Here is a 14,841-nt window from a genome sequence, read left to right as displayed (position 1 = left end):
TTTTAATCAAGACCAGGAGTGTAGTTGACCACCCGACAATGTATCAGGCTTGAGCGAGCAATTTTAGCCACTAGTCACTGTGATACCTAGTATGATTCCTACTACTCCCTCCGTAGTCAGTCAAATATTCGGCATCTTTGCTGACTGATCCCAACCACCCCCGGTTAGATCAGCGTTGAGCCTGTTTCACTACCCTATCGTTGTTTTGTTAGAACGACGCAGGGTTCTGCATCAGACATTTCTATCTGTCTAAACTGTAGTGATGTTGCTGATACAGGTGCTGATAATGGTGATAATTGCTACTAAGTCTTGTATTACTGTATCTGAATCACCCGTATGTCAGTCCCCTTGCTGACTATTGCCGTTATTATATGTTCAGATGGAGAACGATAGTATATCCTCGGAACTGCCTACGCGTGTCTTCTCATGGGGGTCTAGACGACGGGTCGAAGCAGTCTGATACGCCTATTCAGCTGGCCATGAGTTTGTTTTACCGCCTGCTTTGGGATAAAGATAGAATGAACATTTTGTTCACGAAGTAAGTAGTATATAAAGGTGGTCGAACGGCTGCCCTCTGACTTGACAATACTGGAAGGTCTCTTCTTGTCACATTATCGGTCTTGTTGGACGGAACGGTAAGGTGCAGATAATTCTACCCAGCATTCGGTCGTACTTAATATGGGAAAAAATAGCAGAGAGGAGATTATCATATCTGATTACTTGCCCTCATCGCGCCAGACAATGTAGGACAGGATGATTGCTATATTTAAAAGTACATCGTGTGGTATGTAAACAGTCATTTCACGCTTTCGATAATAAATGCCAGACAAGACGTTAGCCCAAGATGATTAGGAGGGACGACAGATCCCTCCTGATACCTCTTCGGTGGTTCTTTTTTTTAATATGAGTTTTCCCGGAGTTGGATGGTTGAAGCTCATGATTTTGCGTAGGAGGTATAGTACAAGTGATTCGGCCTTAACCCGTGAACAGAAAGATAACGGAGCTGAATATCATTTCACTCGTCCAATTTACTCTTGGATCTTGGCAAGGATCCTGGTAGCTTATGTTAGTATATGACGTTAATTCAGAGCATAGTGGCAAGGGTGTGCATACTCATGGTCGCGGAAAAGAGTGTACTCGTCCTCACCGACCTTGACGGCGCTGCCACCGAACTACATCACAAACTCGTTAGTATGCGTGTTCATCAATAGCACATCAATCTGCGCGATGGAGTAATGCTTCGCTTCTCGCATCGGATGGCCACGGATCGGGCGGTCGACATACCTGAGGGATCAGGACACGGTCACCGGGAGCAACGCTCATGGGGAGGCGCTGGCCGTTCTTGTCAAAGACACCGGGGCCAACAGCGAGGACCTTGGCCTCGTTCTGCTCCTTGACGCTGCTCTCGGGGAGGAAGATACCGGAGGCGGTCTTGGCCTCGGGCTTGACACGCTGGACCAGGACGCGGTCGAGGAGGGGAGCAAGGCTCTTGACGTTGCGGAGGAAAGACTAATCAAGCAATCAATACATTAGTAATGGTCAGAGATAGGTTGATTGGCGATTAGAGATGGCAATCCCGTCGAAAGGGGATGGACGTTGATGGGTGAAAAAGTTCATTCGGAGCTCTACAGCATCCGGTATCAATTGCAATAACATACCATTGTGATAAGAGTGTGTATAGAAGTGCCGGGCACGAGGAACAGCGTAGATTCAAGCAGGAGCGAGAGGAAATGGAAGCAAGTTGGGGACGTGGAGAGCAAAAGAAGAAGAGGAAGCGGCCGGGGAAAGAAGATCTGATCTGGACTCGCGAGAAATTTCCAGAATGCCAAGACCGACAGCTTCCATCCTCTCTGCCGAGGGTATCACCACTTCTTCGCTCTTCTTCCCTTTCATTCTGATCACAGCGTGCTCCTTTCCAATGTGCTTTACTCGCTTGACTATTACAGATAAATATGGAATCTTTTACACGATTGAGTGTACTTGGTCCTGGCGTCTGATGATGAGCAACAATGACACTGCACTCGATTAGTAGCTCCCTTTCCCCGAGCAACCCGACCCCAGATCCGCACAAGAAGCTTAGCCTTCGGGAGTAATTCATTTATGAATAGGTTTACTACTTTCTAGTACTCTGCTCGAATCGCCAATGCTGAGCTTTCGACAAGGTATTCGTTATTATAACAAGGTCGCAGCTTCAGATATACCTAGCTTTACCATCTTCTCCCGCGACCCCGACCAAAGCCGCCTCCGTATCCCATCTGAGGCTGACCACCACCTTGCCCACCAAATCCGGGTTGACCTTGTTGTCCGCCGCCTGCGCCGGGTTGCCCGCCCATCATGGCCTGCGCATGCTGCATAAATGCCATAGGATCCATGGATGAGGGGTCCAGACCTTGCGACATCATGCTCGTCAGCATGCCTTGCATCATCTCTTGTGACATATCCGGCATTCCAGGCATGCCGGGCATAGGAGGTGGTGCGCTTCCTGGAGGCCCTCCAGGTCCCGGAGGACCACCGGGCATCGGCGGGAGCCCCATGCTTAAGAAAGCCTGCATATCATCCAATTGTTTCTTCTGATCTCCAATTTCCTTGCGTAGCTCCTGTTGCTTCAACACATAGCTGGCCCATGTGAACTCGTCAAACCCGTAATTGAAATAATCTGTAATGTCGGAGCCTGGCCGCCTCCAAGGCTTGTCGTCCTCTGGAAAGTCGGTGTCCATGTCTGTTAACATGATCGGTTTACCGGTCGCCGGATGGACAGGGTTCGCGTGGACATCGATGTTCGACGCATGGACTGGAGGGTAGGCGGAACCAGGTTTCTGAGGGACCGCAGGCCTTGCAGCAGCAGGCACAGGGGTAACGGATTCAAGTTTAGGGGTAACGGTGGGCGTTATTGATTTTGATATCGTAGAAACATCTGCAGAAGAGGAAGGTCTTTGAGACTCCGCGCGAAGGCTGGCGTGACGAGGATGTGGGCTGTTCAATGGTTACCAAGGTGAAGTGCGTTGAACAGAGGTAGTGGACTTACACTTCTGGAGGGGGTGCATCTGCAGGTGCTTCGGTGATAATATTGAAGTCGTCCTACGCGAGAGTAAGAGACAGTAATAGGATAATTTAGTTGTCGCCATGCGCATACCTCATCTTCTTCTACCTCTATCTCCTCTTCTTCCGCATCATTGGAGTCCTGAGGTCCTGAATCTGTGGAGGGATGCTGAGATCCATTCTGATGCTGAGTTACAGGCACCGCATCGGCGGGATCGTAGAAATCGTCGTCTTCGTCTTCCATCATCATGTTTGGAATCTGCGACCGAGTAAATGTAGAGAGGTAGGAGATGTGACGGGATGCGTTTCTGTCGGCGGCGATCCTGCGGAGATTCGCAGGTCGTCGGCTTTGATTTGTTTGTTCTTGTGCTGCTGGTTGGCTGGGATACTGCAGTCGCGAATTTGAAAATGATCGGCTTCTTAGCTCGCAGAGTCTCTTCTGCTATAAGAAGTAGAGCAAGAATGTAGCACAAAAAAAAAACAATTGACGACAGTACTTTCTCAAGGCGCAGGCAAGTTGTGGTTGTTCCCGATCCGGCAATCTTGGACATCACGTGCCAGTACGTCAGTCGCATTCATGTGAGATTTATCGCCCATCTCGACGTCTATTCCTCGATACTCTCACCACATATACGTTATTAAAATGTCACAATCCGAACAGCCGAGCCATAGCTCGACTCCACGCTCGTTTACCAGCCAGACTGCGTCAGCAGAAGATCTGCTCAAATCGCAGACAGTTGGTCTCGTCCATCTTTCCGACTTTCGCAAACGTCGCGCCGAGGTCTTAGAGCAAAAAGAGCGCGAAGCTCATGACAAGTCCCTAGGGAGATTCACCTCCAGAAGTGCAACTCCATCTACCGGTGAAGTGACTGACGGGTGAGTCAAAGCGCATCTTCAGAAACCCCGACTTGTTACTGATCGCAAAGCGTATAGCAACTCGACGCCACGAAGCGAGGGCCCGCCAAAGAAGAAGAAAAAGAAGCCTATCGCCAAGAGTAAACTTTCATTCGGCGATGACGATGAGGAGGAAGAGAACGATAGCACCGCCGATGCAGTCGCAACGCCACGGGACTCGAGTGTTCCCCGTTCTGCTTCCAGAACTCCTGTTGACGATAGCTCGGCGCCGTCATCACGCCGCATAACACCAAACCCAAATGCCCCTCCTCCTCCAAAAGCGATGACAAAAGCCGCCTTGAAGGCAGAGGCAGAGGCACGGGATGCGCTCCGCAAGGAGTTCCTCGCCATGCAGGAAGCTGTGAAGAATACCGAGATATTGATTCCCTTTATATTCTTCGATGGGACCAACATCCCAGCGGGGACTGTCAGGGTTAAGAAAGGCGACCCTGTTTGGTTGTTCTTGGACCGATGCCGAAAGGTTGGAGCAGAATTGGGTGTTGGTGGTAACAGCGGAGCATCCAAGGCTCGCAAAGACAATCGTCGCGAATGGGCTCGAGTTAGTGTCGATGACCTAATGTTGGTCAAGGGAGAAATCATCGTTCCACATGTATGTATCCCAAGTATCTCGTTTGGTTGCATACGCTGACTGGCACAGCATTACGAACTCTATTATTTCATCGCCAACAGTGTACCCGACTTCACCAAAGCGGGTGGTCTGTTGTTCGATTATTCCAACAAACCACCCCCGGCGCCCTCGACGGACGATCCTTTATCGCGTCCGGAAAGTAGCCAACTTGAGGGCGCTGATAAAGATCCCTCTTTGACTAAAGTGGTTGATAGACGATGGTATGAGCGGAACAAACACATCTTTCCGGCCAGTCTTTGGCGAGAATATGAACCAGGGCCTGAGTTTGAGGAGAAGATGCGGACGACAAGACGTGATGCTTCTGGAAATACGTTCTTTTTCTGATACACTTTCGGCTTGAAGGTCATGGCGTGGCTGATATAAATAAGAGCGTTGAGACCATAGATTTTGTATATTCTGAGATACCCAATAAAACCATAGCTTGCTCGTATATCATACTAGTAGCCTAGTTGTACTGTCTGTGCCTGATCCAATCTGTACCGAAGTGACTTGGTTGCTCCCGCGGCAATTTCCATATTGAGCATTCATTCTATGCCAATCTCCATGCACGCTTGAACATCTATCTAACCAACTCTTCTTACTTCCTTCACCAGAGATAGTCGATATATATTCGTCATGGATTTCTACCTCCGTTGCAACTCTCTGAAGTGTCGAGAACAACTGAAGGAGAGGGCAGTTGTCACCACCTGTTCGTAAGTACCTTCATCTGCTGCATCTCGAAATTTCCTTCTACGACTGTCAAACTCAAGAACAACACGCTGAGCAACCGAGACACATATTCTGTCTCCACTGTGCAGGAAGCCTTGGTCTATCGCACCCCACAGCCAATGAGCGAATCTGTCCAGCCTGTCAGACTGTCCTCGTGAACCCCGACGACGCGGTAGCAACGGCCCTCAACCCAACGGAAGACTACAAGACCAGTGTTCTAAGCGGACTTGATCCGAATACCATTATGGAGTGCGCGGGACGGGCGTTGCTCTTTTGGACATACCAGACTACACAGGAGATGTGCGTCAATTGAAAATCGTGACTGACCTGGATGCCCACTAACAAGCCAAAGCTTCTACCAGGAGTACCTTGCAAAGACACTGACCGAAAAGTACACCAATCTGAATACGCAAATGGACAAGGTCATACACAACGCGAACTCGGAAATTTCGGCCCTACAAGCGAGAATATCAGGTCAGCCTGTCTCCAACACGGGAGTGCTCAATGAAACCATCTGACAACTAAGCAGATATGCAGACAGCACAGGACCAACTTCGCAAGAAGAACCAGGAATTAGTCGACATGTATCGAGAGAAGTGCAAGAAATTCACACAAATGACTAACTTATACAACATACTCAAATCCCGAGCGATGCGATCCCAAATGCAGACCGCTGCAACGGATACTGTGTCCCAAGCGCTAGATTCGCTAAAAGCCTCTCGAAACAATCTATCTGAGCTTGTACCCAGACACGCAGAGACATCGAGACCCCCACAAACCCCATTGTCTAGGCAATCCAACGTATATCCCGTCAACCAGGAAGGCGTGGAACAACTGCATCGTCATCAACGGAGCGGGACTGGAAGTTCAAAAGGTCGCAAAGAGCGGACTGATGTCGCTGCAATGCCACCGCCTAGCCGTCCGACAGACATTCGGAGCAAACGTATGCATCTGGACTATAAGCTTACGTTGCACGTACTGACACTGTATAGACAATCAGCCTGCCGCAACACCACAACATCGAACCCGTCTCGTGGGTCCTTCACGTCCTTCAACGGGGAGAACACAGCTTCCTCACGACAGTATAATGCTGGAGCGTTTCCAAGCTGAGGCTGGCCCAGCTGATGCTCTCCTAGACACACGAGGTTCATTGAGAAGAACGGACGTCGGCATGCAGATTCCTCCCCAGAGACACAGTCCCACAGAACGTCCTAGACTGGGCTCTTTCTTTGACAGTACGATCATATAGCCATACTAGACAGTCTTACACATCACGAGAAGAAGGACAATGTGGGATTATTGCGATACTCAAGAAGATGTCAAACCGGCCCATTGTGACCACTAATATACTGATAATACCTTCATCGTGGCAAATAGAATATATCATAGTATTGAGCTGGAACAGTCATTGACAACCCCATCATGATCATAATAGCATTCTGTCAATATAATAATTCTCCTACGAGCACAAAGCCCTATGTCAGAGGACTACTGAGCTTGACATCTGTCATCAGTAGCATTCGAGACACAATCATTTTCATCTAGTCAGAACAAGTGCAGTACCACATACAGCGCCATTCATTACATAGTATCCCCACAAACAGCTACCAACATACTACTTGCCAGCTACTACCCTTACTAGAATGCTTTTGCTCTATGCAGCATTATGACTACTCCTATCTAATCGAAATTGAATGCTTGACAGCCATATAAGAGACATGACGAAATGTGTAATGTAAATGGTTTACAGTAGTTGACTAGACGAAACAGGTTTAAGTGGATACTTAGTAACTACATAACACTAAATATCTATATTTAGATGTTGACATTATTATTTCTTCCTTTCCTCCTCCGTTTCTTTGTTTTGTTCTGGTGGAAAGAATATCGGTAATATATATTCAGCTATAGTTAATGTTGATCTGGTGTTTAAAAAAACGGAAACTCTTGGCTACCGCTCAGAGTGAATTGTTTACAAGCTACTATTCTAAGAAGGGAAGAGAAAAAGGGGAAAGATTAAGCGAGGGTAAAAATAATAACAATTAAAATAGATAGAAAAACAGAGTACGCCTCAAAAGGAATCAGTCCTGTGAATTCACAGATTTACCGGCAAGCGCAAGGATCCAGCCTGCAATAGTATCAGGGGAAGAGGGTAGCACAACAGGGTAGACATTCAGGTTAGACATGGAGCTACAAAAAGCAGTAAAGGCAATCAGAGATGAAAGCATGATTTTATCGATGGTGAACCCATTATTTGGAAAGTTGGATGTTGTGTCACTGCAATGAGAAATAAGAACATAGATATTTTCGTACTTTCTCGCAAGACGGAATACGCGTTCTCGTAGGGGGGAGTTGACGCTGGGAATGTCTCTAACCATTGTTGATTTATGACCTGGGAGGAATAGCTGTGTTGTTGCTTGCGAAGTTGTCAAGGTTATACCGGTGTTGGGAGGAATTAGTATATCAGCTTCGTCCTCGTAGTTTGATAAAATGGTGTTTCTGGATTGGATATGACTTCCAGATGCCGACTTCCAGCTTTCTGCACCAGACTCCCTGTAGACGATAGATGTGGCAGGACTCATACTTTCAATGCACTGGACTATGCGTAAGTGGCTTTTGAGAAGCAATGTTGACAGAGAGAGAATTATGGGTCCGTTTTTCTGAGGCAAACAACATGGAATGGCCGATTGATTGAAGGAGATGATTTCAGGATGTCTGCGAGCTGGGGTGTCAGTTGGGCGGTTATCAGATGTTTTCGCACGCAACGATACATCGTGCGCCTTTCCAGGCGTTTCTGTGGGCATATTGTTAATGAAATAATGGCTCTGGGTGGCTATTTCTTGTATGGAAGCCTGCCCTCTGGTTTCCATGAACCGCGATAAGGAGCCAAGGCTCGTGGTCAGGTGTTGTCTTGAAGGTGCTTTTCCCTTCACAATAGGCGGCATGACTTTGTGATTTGCACTGTCGGTCTTGTTATCATCCTCCTCAATGTTATCCAACTTTCGTTTCCGCACTAGTGATGGATTGCCTGGGCTAATATTGTCATAAAGCTGGGGTAGAGCTTCAGGAAGAAAGGAGGCCACTGAGGGATCATCTTCTATTGTTGGGGTGATTAGGTATAGTTCTGGTACTGGAGTCTCAGATATCAACTCTGCTGAACAGTCTGGAAACTCCTGTACGTATGCTTCCTGATGAGACGAGCTACATGCGGATGGAATTGGAGAGTAACTTGTTCGAGAGGGAAGATCCTCGACGATACAGTTGTTATAAGGAAAACAATCAGATGTTGCAATGTTATCCGTAATCTCGGTGTAGGTCACTCGCGAAGTAATGCTGCTTGGGCTCCTGGGTATTGTCACAGCCATGATGATTTGCTCAAAATCGGATGTGAACTCCTTTTCATTGACTATGTCCATATCCGCAGAGGACATTCCATCAGGTGGACCTCGCTCGTTGGGTGATGACCGACTTAGAGATGGATCATGCGACAGTTGCCTGTCTGTTCCTCCGAAGACTTGGTCCACAAAATCACTCTCTAGTATTGAAAGGGTACCCCCTGGGACAGTCTCGATTCTAGAGCAGCCTTCATAGTGCACGATATCGATGTCTGTTGGTACTCCAGGTGAAACATGGCGAACGGGACTCAGTAGGACGTGGTCACTTGAGCTCAGTGGCGGGCTATCGCAAGAAAAGCAGTCCTCATCTAGGGGCAAAAGGGGTGGGGACTGAAGATGGAACCGATCTTCCTGTCTTCAACTTCAGCGAGAAGAATGAGAGAAGCGCGAGATGACCCCACAGACTTACCTCAGCCACGTCTTCAAGAGGAGGCAGCAAGTCATCCAAGTCCAGAGGACGATTCCCAGCCTGCCGCGCATCTTGAACAAGAAGCAATGCGTCCTTAGAACAATCCAGCTTCTCATTGCCAACTCTTTTCTCAATTATAGCTGCCTCATGTGTCAAAGGGCTCAAGAGATTGTTATCGTAGTCGCTAGCAAGTCCCTCAAGTGAACAGAGGAAACTTTCTTCTCGAGAGTATCGAAGCGGCTCAGCTGGAAGTACCAAATTTGTATCATTGTCAGAGCTGAAGAGAGGAGGTTCTAGCTTCAGATCATCATATCGATCCCACAACGGAAGGACTTCATCCCAGCAGTCATCGATATTGTCTCGCTTAATGTCGCGAAGCACTGACGACAGGAACCGAACGCTTTCTTTTCTAATATCGAGCATTTCAGGATGTAGGTTCTGCTCGATAACTTGCTGGCTGGATGCGATAGTCTGCTCAATAACCGACAAAGTGTCGTCAGGTGGGTGAAGATAATCGGGAGGGATATCGCAAATATCGTCGACATGCTGAAGAGGGTCAAGATCTGTGTAGTCAGTAGCTATGCCATGGAAGCGGGCATATTGGAGTAAAGACACATCGTTTGTGTTTGCCATTGATATGTATATACTGGTCGTATTGTTCGCGAAAAACTTGTGAAGGACTTGCTAGAAGTAAACTGGTTGATGATGTGACAAAGAGAGGCACGTGGCTTATGTAGACGCTTCTAGATTAAACCGAGGTGGGAAGACTTGACTAGTATTAGCTCGAAATTATGTACGCCTAATTTCTAAAACTCCGTAATGTATCGCTAGTTATTTAATTATCAGCCCGAAGTACTGAGAGCCAGCTCTCATATTCCCGCAAAACCTATGAATCACGCTAAGCACCCAGAACATTCAAATAATTTGCCAAGGTCTTGGTAGATCAGTCATTGTAATTAGACTGGCGGGAACCATCCTTGTTAACAGGCGGCAGGTTGTAAAGAGCGATGAATTCCTCTTCTTGCGATTTTCCTGCCGGATCCAAGACGGGGCGCTCTGCGTGGCAGCAGACGCGGACAGCATGGCGACGGTGAGGAGCGAATCCATAAGAAGCAGAGTGATTCTATCAACAATTAGCTTATAGCTTAAGTGTACTGCGAAGGACATGATACTCACAGTGGTTCTATTGTCCCAAATCGCGACATCATTTTTGTTCCACTGGAACCGCGCGTGCATCTCTTGAGTTGTCGCAATAACTTCCGTAAGGTATCTGATGATAGCGTCGCTTTCGGTCTTGGGAATTCCCACGATCTTTGTGACGAAGCCAGGGTTGAAAAACAGACTGTTCCAGCCAGTGACAGGGTTTGTCCGGATAAGAGGATGTTCTGTGGTAACCGGATCTCTACGGACAGGTCGACCAAGAGCATGCGAGTCCGAGGCCTGCATATCCGCCGAGTGTAGGGCAGTCAGACCCTTGAGGTATGTTTGCATATGAGGCGACAGTGCATCATATGCAGCGTATTGAGACGTCCAGAGCGTATCACCACCACCTCCCCGTGGCGGGCCAGTCAAGACCTTGAGCGATGTGTATGAGGGGGGCTGGACTTCATATGTAACCTAATATATCTCATCAGCCACATATTTGGTATCACAAGCAAGAGTAGCCCATACATCTGAGTGCCAAAGGAAGCTGGGTGTGAACATTGCTCGCTGGTCAGTGGAGTTGTCTCCAGTGTAGACGACGTGAACGTCCTCCAACCCCTCTCTTCTCGGGACAGACGTGGTCGCGTGCTGAAAGGAAATGACATTAGTAAGAATGCACATTGTATATATAGACCATTCATACCTTGTGCAGCTTCCCGAAATGTCTACCCAGGTCACGCTGGGCATCGATATCCAAGTCATCCTGTCCTCGGAAGAAAACCACACCACGAACAGCTACCAACCGAGCCAAGTCATCCTTCTGTGCGTCATTCAGCTTCGCCAGATTCACTCCATGAACCTCAGTTCCGATCTTGGGGGTGTAGTCGAAGACGTCTGTTGCGTCTTGGAGTAGATTCCGGAACTTGGCATCTCCGTAGATACCCCTATCCTCATAAGGCGTTTCCTCTAACGGAGGCCAATGAAGATCAGGAAAAGTAGGGAGAAGGTCCTGGTACTGGTAGTTGTCATGCTTTTCCACGACAGTTCGGCCTGGCTGGTAACCAAACTTGTTGTCATCTGTGACTTCCTTCTTAATTACGGGAAGGCGGCCGACTGGGTGGGTTACCACGGGGTCCACGAGTGATGGCGCCATGGTATAGGCGGCAGAGATGACCGTGATGTACAAATGTGCTGGTGGAAACGATACTAACAAGAAGTGTTGGTATGAGGATTTGTTTGACACAGAGACTGGTATTCCATGCAAGATGAGATTTTGGGTTTATATAGAGATAGATGCACACATAGAGGACGAAGAGGCCACATCCTCCACTCCATTATCAAGGGGAGAGATAACCGGACACAATCAGGCATTGCCCCAAATTCGGGACAGGCGGGAATTGCACCATCGCTGGAGAATATCACCCAAGCGGCTGATCAAGCAACTATGTATCCATGGGACACAGAACGGCGTTTCGGAGGAACCTCCCCCCAAACAATAGCGGGTCCGAGGATGGTGTCAGCGAAGATCGCGTCATTCGAAGGCAACAGTTGTGGAGACATTCTGTGACGCTTCGCGTCGGGTCAGATCTCCCGCTTATCTGGGAAGACCCGGAGGCGTCACACCGCTTCCTTGAGCTAAGTTGATCTGTCGCGAATCACATACGTATGTCGGGTTCTAGAATGCCACTAGATGGAACCGGATCAATATACCGTATTGGGGGGTGCGAGAGTGAGTATGGGGAAACACCCCACAGGAACATCATGTTGAGATAGTAGGTTGGAGTATGCCAGGCTGTCTTATGAACCACATTCTAAGGGTGGCCATAACGAATACTTTACCATAAGCTTAAAAGATCTCAGCAGAAGAAGAAGACCTTCTCAGCGGGAATAAACGGACTCCCCTGTCTCAAGGGTCACCTCCTTGGGGGGAAGGTCAAGCTGGAATCGGGGGAGCATGGGGTGACGTTAGCCGAAGGATTAGGTGCGATCACGCCAGACTGCCGTCCTCTTGCGTCTTGCGCCGAACAGGCAGCTTGGCATTCTTCACCCTCACCGCCTTCTCCAATACTACCCCTGGCGAGCCGCATCAATAATCTGTCATGGTAACTACCAAGTACGAAGTGTTGAGACATGAGTCACTGTGATGCTTATTGACGCACTCCGTACAAATAACTCAATTTTTCGGATCTTACATCAAGCGTGCTATGCTTCAGTAATACTATAAAACATGACTCATTAGAGCCTTAAGTATGCGATTTGAACTAGCTCTCTCTGGAGCGTATGATAGTATACTCAGTGGTCATGATCAGGTGCCTTATATCCGGTTTAGCGATGCCTTTCTGCGCGGTCATAGGCAGGGTAGTCGAGGGGTCATTGTCACTAGCGGATAGCCGGATCAGATAACCTGGCAAGGAGCCGAAGTTGTAAAGTTTCGCATCATGTAGCGAGATTAGGTATGCTTCATCAAATCTAAATCCATCCGTAATCTACATGAAGACTATGTGATATCAATGCACAGACTTCCAGACATTCATGAAACAGAGGGCGGGCCCAGAACCACCTCTTGCACTTGCTCGGTAACTCCACCGAGACGGCTGGCCACGCCTAATATGCCAGCCTCAACATCGCCTAGAACGGTGGCAAGCTCGCTGACGATGGACTTCGGGGCTCCAGCGGCTGCTCCGTCTCGACTACGAGATGTCACAAAGTCGTGGATCTGTCGTTCCAAAGTCGCCTCAACTCCGTGAAGGTGGTCTTCAATCTCTTTCAAGTTTCGTGTGTAGCGTTCCAAGACCTCTCCCATCTCGTCAGAGCGCTGAGAGAAGTAGTCAACCAAGTTGACGGGTACTCCGTTCACGGATGTGGCAGTGGACGGGTCGCTTTCAACATCGTCCGGGAGAGCTAGAGTGTTCTTGCGCGTAGATCGCAAGGCTTGTCCATCTGACATCTTCTGATCCTGAGACCACCATCCAGCCCCACCGGTAGATTGATACTGCAGTGGCAACTTCAAGGTATCAATCGCTCGGAATGCAACTTGAGCCTCAGCTGCGTCGCGAGACACAAGATTACGAAGCTGATCAATGTCACCTGCGTCATTCTCAAGTGCGTGCTGCATTGTCTCTAGTTTTCCTTGGACAAATTCAACATCATGTGGGATCGTCTCTCCCTGGCCGGCGATAGTGGGTATCATGTTCGCGACCTCGTTGCATATCCTGATCTGGTTGAGGACGAAGTTATCAAACTTTTCCAACTCCGATTTGATCTCATCTGCGCAGCTCTCGTATTTCGTTGTAGGAAGGATGTTGCTGATATCGACCTTGACCCCAGGGATGACCGTTGTCCCGGCCGCGGCCGTCGGTTGCGTGGTTGGTTGTGTTGTGGTATTCTGATTTCCGAACAAAGACAGAGTAGGCTTCTGTGGTTGCTGCTGCTGCTGCTGCGCGCTGGTTTGGTTGGCGCCGCCACTGTGATAGTTGGCATGAGCCACGATTAATGTTGTGGGCAGAAAATTCACTTACAATAGGCCCCCTCCGGTAGTCGTAGAGCCTCCAAGTCCACCAAAAAGTGGCTTTGATTGCGTCTGGTTTGCGGTGTTACCGCCCAGATTGCCGAATAGGCCCCCACCAGTGTTCCCGCTCTGTGTGTTGTTGGTCGTGGTGGTGGCTCCTGAGAAAAGACCACCTGTCTGTGGTTGGGAAGTTGCGGCAGTAGAGTTTCCAAACAGACCCCCGCCAGTTGAAGTAGTATTCGTCTGCTGGCCGCCTAACCCCGGAAACAGACTCGAACCGGCAGGCTGAGATTGCTGTGTAGCGCCTCCTGCGTTTCCAAATAGGCCACCGGCTGGCTTTGACTGTGTGGCAGTATTCCCAAGATTACCGAATAACCCACCGGAGGTAGTAGTAGTCGCCGGTGTTGTTGTAGTGCTAGTCTGCGTATTGGTTCCAGAGCCACTGATAAGGTAATATTGTTAGCTTTTTTAGGCTTCAATGAAGGCCACAAATTCAAAGGGATGCGACGAAGCAATTGCGGTTTGAGCCCCTCATACAGGCGTGGACCAAGGTGACACCATGAGGCCACTAACAGATGCAACAGGAAAAGCCTTACAATAGAGAACTGGCAGAACCGGTGTTGATGGACAGGCCGGTTGATGTGCCGGCAGGCTTTGTACCGAACATGATGGACGATTTGGATGGGAGATGGAATCGAGGGCTCAGGTGTCGAGTGAGATTCGATAGTGTTAACGCGACAAGAACCTTTGTTGCGCCCGTCAAGAGGGTCTTGTGCCAGCACAATGTCCACAGGAGCTGGATCGAGTTGCGACGTCGGAAAACAACAATCAAGACGATCCTCCCCGGCTAGTGTTGGATGGGGAAAGATTTGCCGGTCCGAGATTATTCAGCGTTATCGATAAGGACCAACTAACTAGTACTAACTAAACGCAGTATAACCACCACCAATCATTTGAAGAAAGCACTTCAGATCGGTTATCAATTACGGCTTTTCAGATTCAGCTCATTGGTGAAGAAGCTAAGAGAATATTTATCAGCGCCAAAGTCACATCATTTTACACTTCATTGCAGGGTGCTATTTCTCTTGATCCCCATTTG

The 14,841-nt window shown here is 48.6% G+C and overlaps 7 protein-coding genes across 7 annotated transcripts; 2 read left to right on the top strand and 5 right to left on the bottom strand.

Moving 5' to 3' along the window:
- Window positions 1-1,028: 1,028 nt before the first annotated feature.
- On the bottom strand, window positions 1,029-1,661 carry BO88DRAFT_418379 (GroES family chaperonin; the record flags this gene model as incomplete). The annotated part of the gene is made up of 4 exons (XM_025708344.1): window positions 1,029-1,053; window positions 1,114-1,172; window positions 1,285-1,509; window positions 1,659-1,661. 4 exons carry the CDS (start codon window positions 1,659-1,661, stop codon window positions 1,029-1,031), a joined length of 312 nt encoding a protein of 103 aa, XP_025559530.1.
- A 391-nt stretch (window positions 1,662-2,052) lies between these two features.
- On the bottom strand, window positions 2,053-3,522 carry fip1 (cleavage polyadenylation factor subunit FIP1). The gene is made up of 3 exons (XM_025707443.1): window positions 3,134-3,522; window positions 3,026-3,078; window positions 2,053-2,973 (listed from the first exon to the last, which is right to left on the bottom strand). The coding sequence occupies exons 1-3, from the start codon at window positions 3,287-3,289 to the stop codon at window positions 2,208-2,210; spliced, it is 975 nt and encodes a 324-aa protein (XP_025559529.1). The 5' UTR covers window positions 3,290-3,522; the 3' UTR covers window positions 2,053-2,207.
- A 137-nt stretch (window positions 3,523-3,659) lies between these two features.
- Window positions 3,660-5,010, top strand: BO88DRAFT_407476 (FAM50/XAP5 family protein). Its single transcript, XM_025707442.1, has 3 exons — window positions 3,660-3,915; window positions 3,973-4,543; window positions 4,592-5,010. The coding sequence occupies exons 1-3, from the start codon at window positions 3,683-3,685 to the stop codon at window positions 4,904-4,906; spliced, it is 1,119 nt and encodes a 372-aa protein (XP_025559528.1). The 5' UTR covers window positions 3,660-3,682; the 3' UTR covers window positions 4,907-5,010.
- A 187-nt stretch (window positions 5,011-5,197) lies between these two features.
- Window positions 5,198-6,539, top strand: BO88DRAFT_470904 (uncharacterized protein; the record flags this gene model as incomplete). Its single annotated transcript, XM_025711680.1, has 5 exons — window positions 5,198-5,274; window positions 5,354-5,590; window positions 5,643-5,764; window positions 5,817-6,233; window positions 6,283-6,539. 5 exons carry the CDS (start codon window positions 5,198-5,200, stop codon window positions 6,537-6,539), a joined length of 1,110 nt encoding a protein of 369 aa, XP_025559527.1.
- An 829-nt stretch (window positions 6,540-7,368) lies between these two features.
- BO88DRAFT_490538 (uncharacterized protein) lies at window positions 7,369-9,751 on the bottom strand (the record flags this gene model as incomplete). The annotated part of the gene is made up of 2 exons (XM_025712787.1): window positions 9,092-9,751; window positions 7,369-9,033 (listed from the first exon to the last, which is right to left on the bottom strand). Exons 1-2 carry the CDS (start codon window positions 9,722-9,724, stop codon window positions 7,369-7,371), a joined length of 2,298 nt encoding a protein of 765 aa, XP_025559526.1. The 5' UTR covers window positions 9,725-9,751.
- A 100-nt stretch (window positions 9,752-9,851) lies between these two features.
- Window positions 9,852-11,749, bottom strand: BO88DRAFT_136690 (TauD/TfdA dioxygenase family protein). Its single transcript, XM_025701424.1, has 4 exons — window positions 10,938-11,749; window positions 10,763-10,882; window positions 10,268-10,708; window positions 9,852-10,214 (listed from the first exon to the last, which is right to left on the bottom strand). The coding sequence occupies exons 1-4, from the start codon at window positions 11,385-11,387 to the stop codon at window positions 10,035-10,037; spliced, it is 1,191 nt and encodes a 396-aa protein (XP_025559525.1). The 5' UTR covers window positions 11,388-11,749; the 3' UTR covers window positions 9,852-10,034.
- A 687-nt stretch (window positions 11,750-12,436) lies between these two features.
- Window positions 12,437-14,409, bottom strand: BO88DRAFT_446148 (nucleoporin FG repeat-containing protein; the record flags this gene model as incomplete). Its single annotated transcript, XM_025710266.1, has 3 exons — window positions 12,437-13,698; window positions 13,753-14,184; window positions 14,339-14,409. The coding sequence occupies 3 exons, from the start codon at window positions 14,407-14,409 to the stop codon at window positions 12,765-12,767; spliced, it is 1,437 nt and encodes a 478-aa protein (XP_025559524.1). The 3' UTR covers window positions 12,437-12,764.
- Between the last annotated feature and the right edge of the window lie 432 nt (window positions 14,410-14,841).

This window comes from Aspergillus vadensis (genome assembly GCF_003184925.1).
Source record: "Aspergillus vadensis CBS 113365 unplaced genomic scaffold BO88scaffold_24, whole genome shotgun sequence".
Lineage (NCBI taxonomy): Eukaryota > Fungi > Ascomycota > Eurotiomycetes > Eurotiales > Aspergillaceae > Aspergillus > Aspergillus vadensis.
Note: the sequence above shows the minus strand (reverse complement) of the source record. Positions and strands in the feature narration are given on the sequence as shown.

What these genes read in the sequence shown, in the direction of transcription:
- fip1 (XM_025707443.1), bottom strand. Translation starts at nt 3,289, where the DNA reads ATGATGATGGAAGACGAAGACGACGATTTCTACGATCCCGCCGATGCG. An exon ending in TAGAGGTAGAAGAAGATGAG is followed by an intron (nt 3,079 to 3,133) that starts GTATGCGCATGG and finishes ACTCTCGCGTAG; the next exon opens with GACGACTTCAATATTATCAC. An exon ending in GATGCACCCCCTCCAGAAGT is followed by an intron (nt 2,974 to 3,025) that starts GTAAGTCCACTA and finishes ACCATTGAACAG; the next exon opens with CCCACATCCTCGTCACGCCA.
- BO88DRAFT_407476 (XM_025707442.1), top strand. Translation starts at nt 3,683, where the DNA reads ATGTCACAATCCGAACAGCCGAGCCATAGCTCGACTCCACGCTCGTTT. An exon ending in ACCGGTGAAGTGACTGACGG is followed by an intron (nt 3,916 to 3,972) that starts GTGAGTCAAAGC and finishes CAAAGCGTATAG; the next exon opens with CAACTCGACGCCACGAAGCG. An exon ending in GAGAAATCATCGTTCCACAT is followed by an intron (nt 4,544 to 4,591) that starts GTATGTATCCCA and finishes TGACTGGCACAG; the next exon opens with CATTACGAACTCTATTATTT.
- BO88DRAFT_136690 (XM_025701424.1), bottom strand. Translation starts at nt 11,387, where the DNA reads ATGGCGCCATCACTCGTGGACCCCGTGGTAACCCACCCAGTCGGCCGC. An exon ending in ATTTCGGGAAGCTGCACAAG is followed by an intron (nt 10,883 to 10,937) that starts GTATGAATGGTC and finishes ATTTCCTTTCAG; the next exon opens with CACGCGACCACGTCTGTCCC. An exon ending in TTTGGGACAATAGAACCACT is followed by an intron (nt 10,215 to 10,267) that starts GTGAGTATCATG and finishes AATTGTTGATAG; the next exon opens with AATCACTCTGCTTCTTATGG.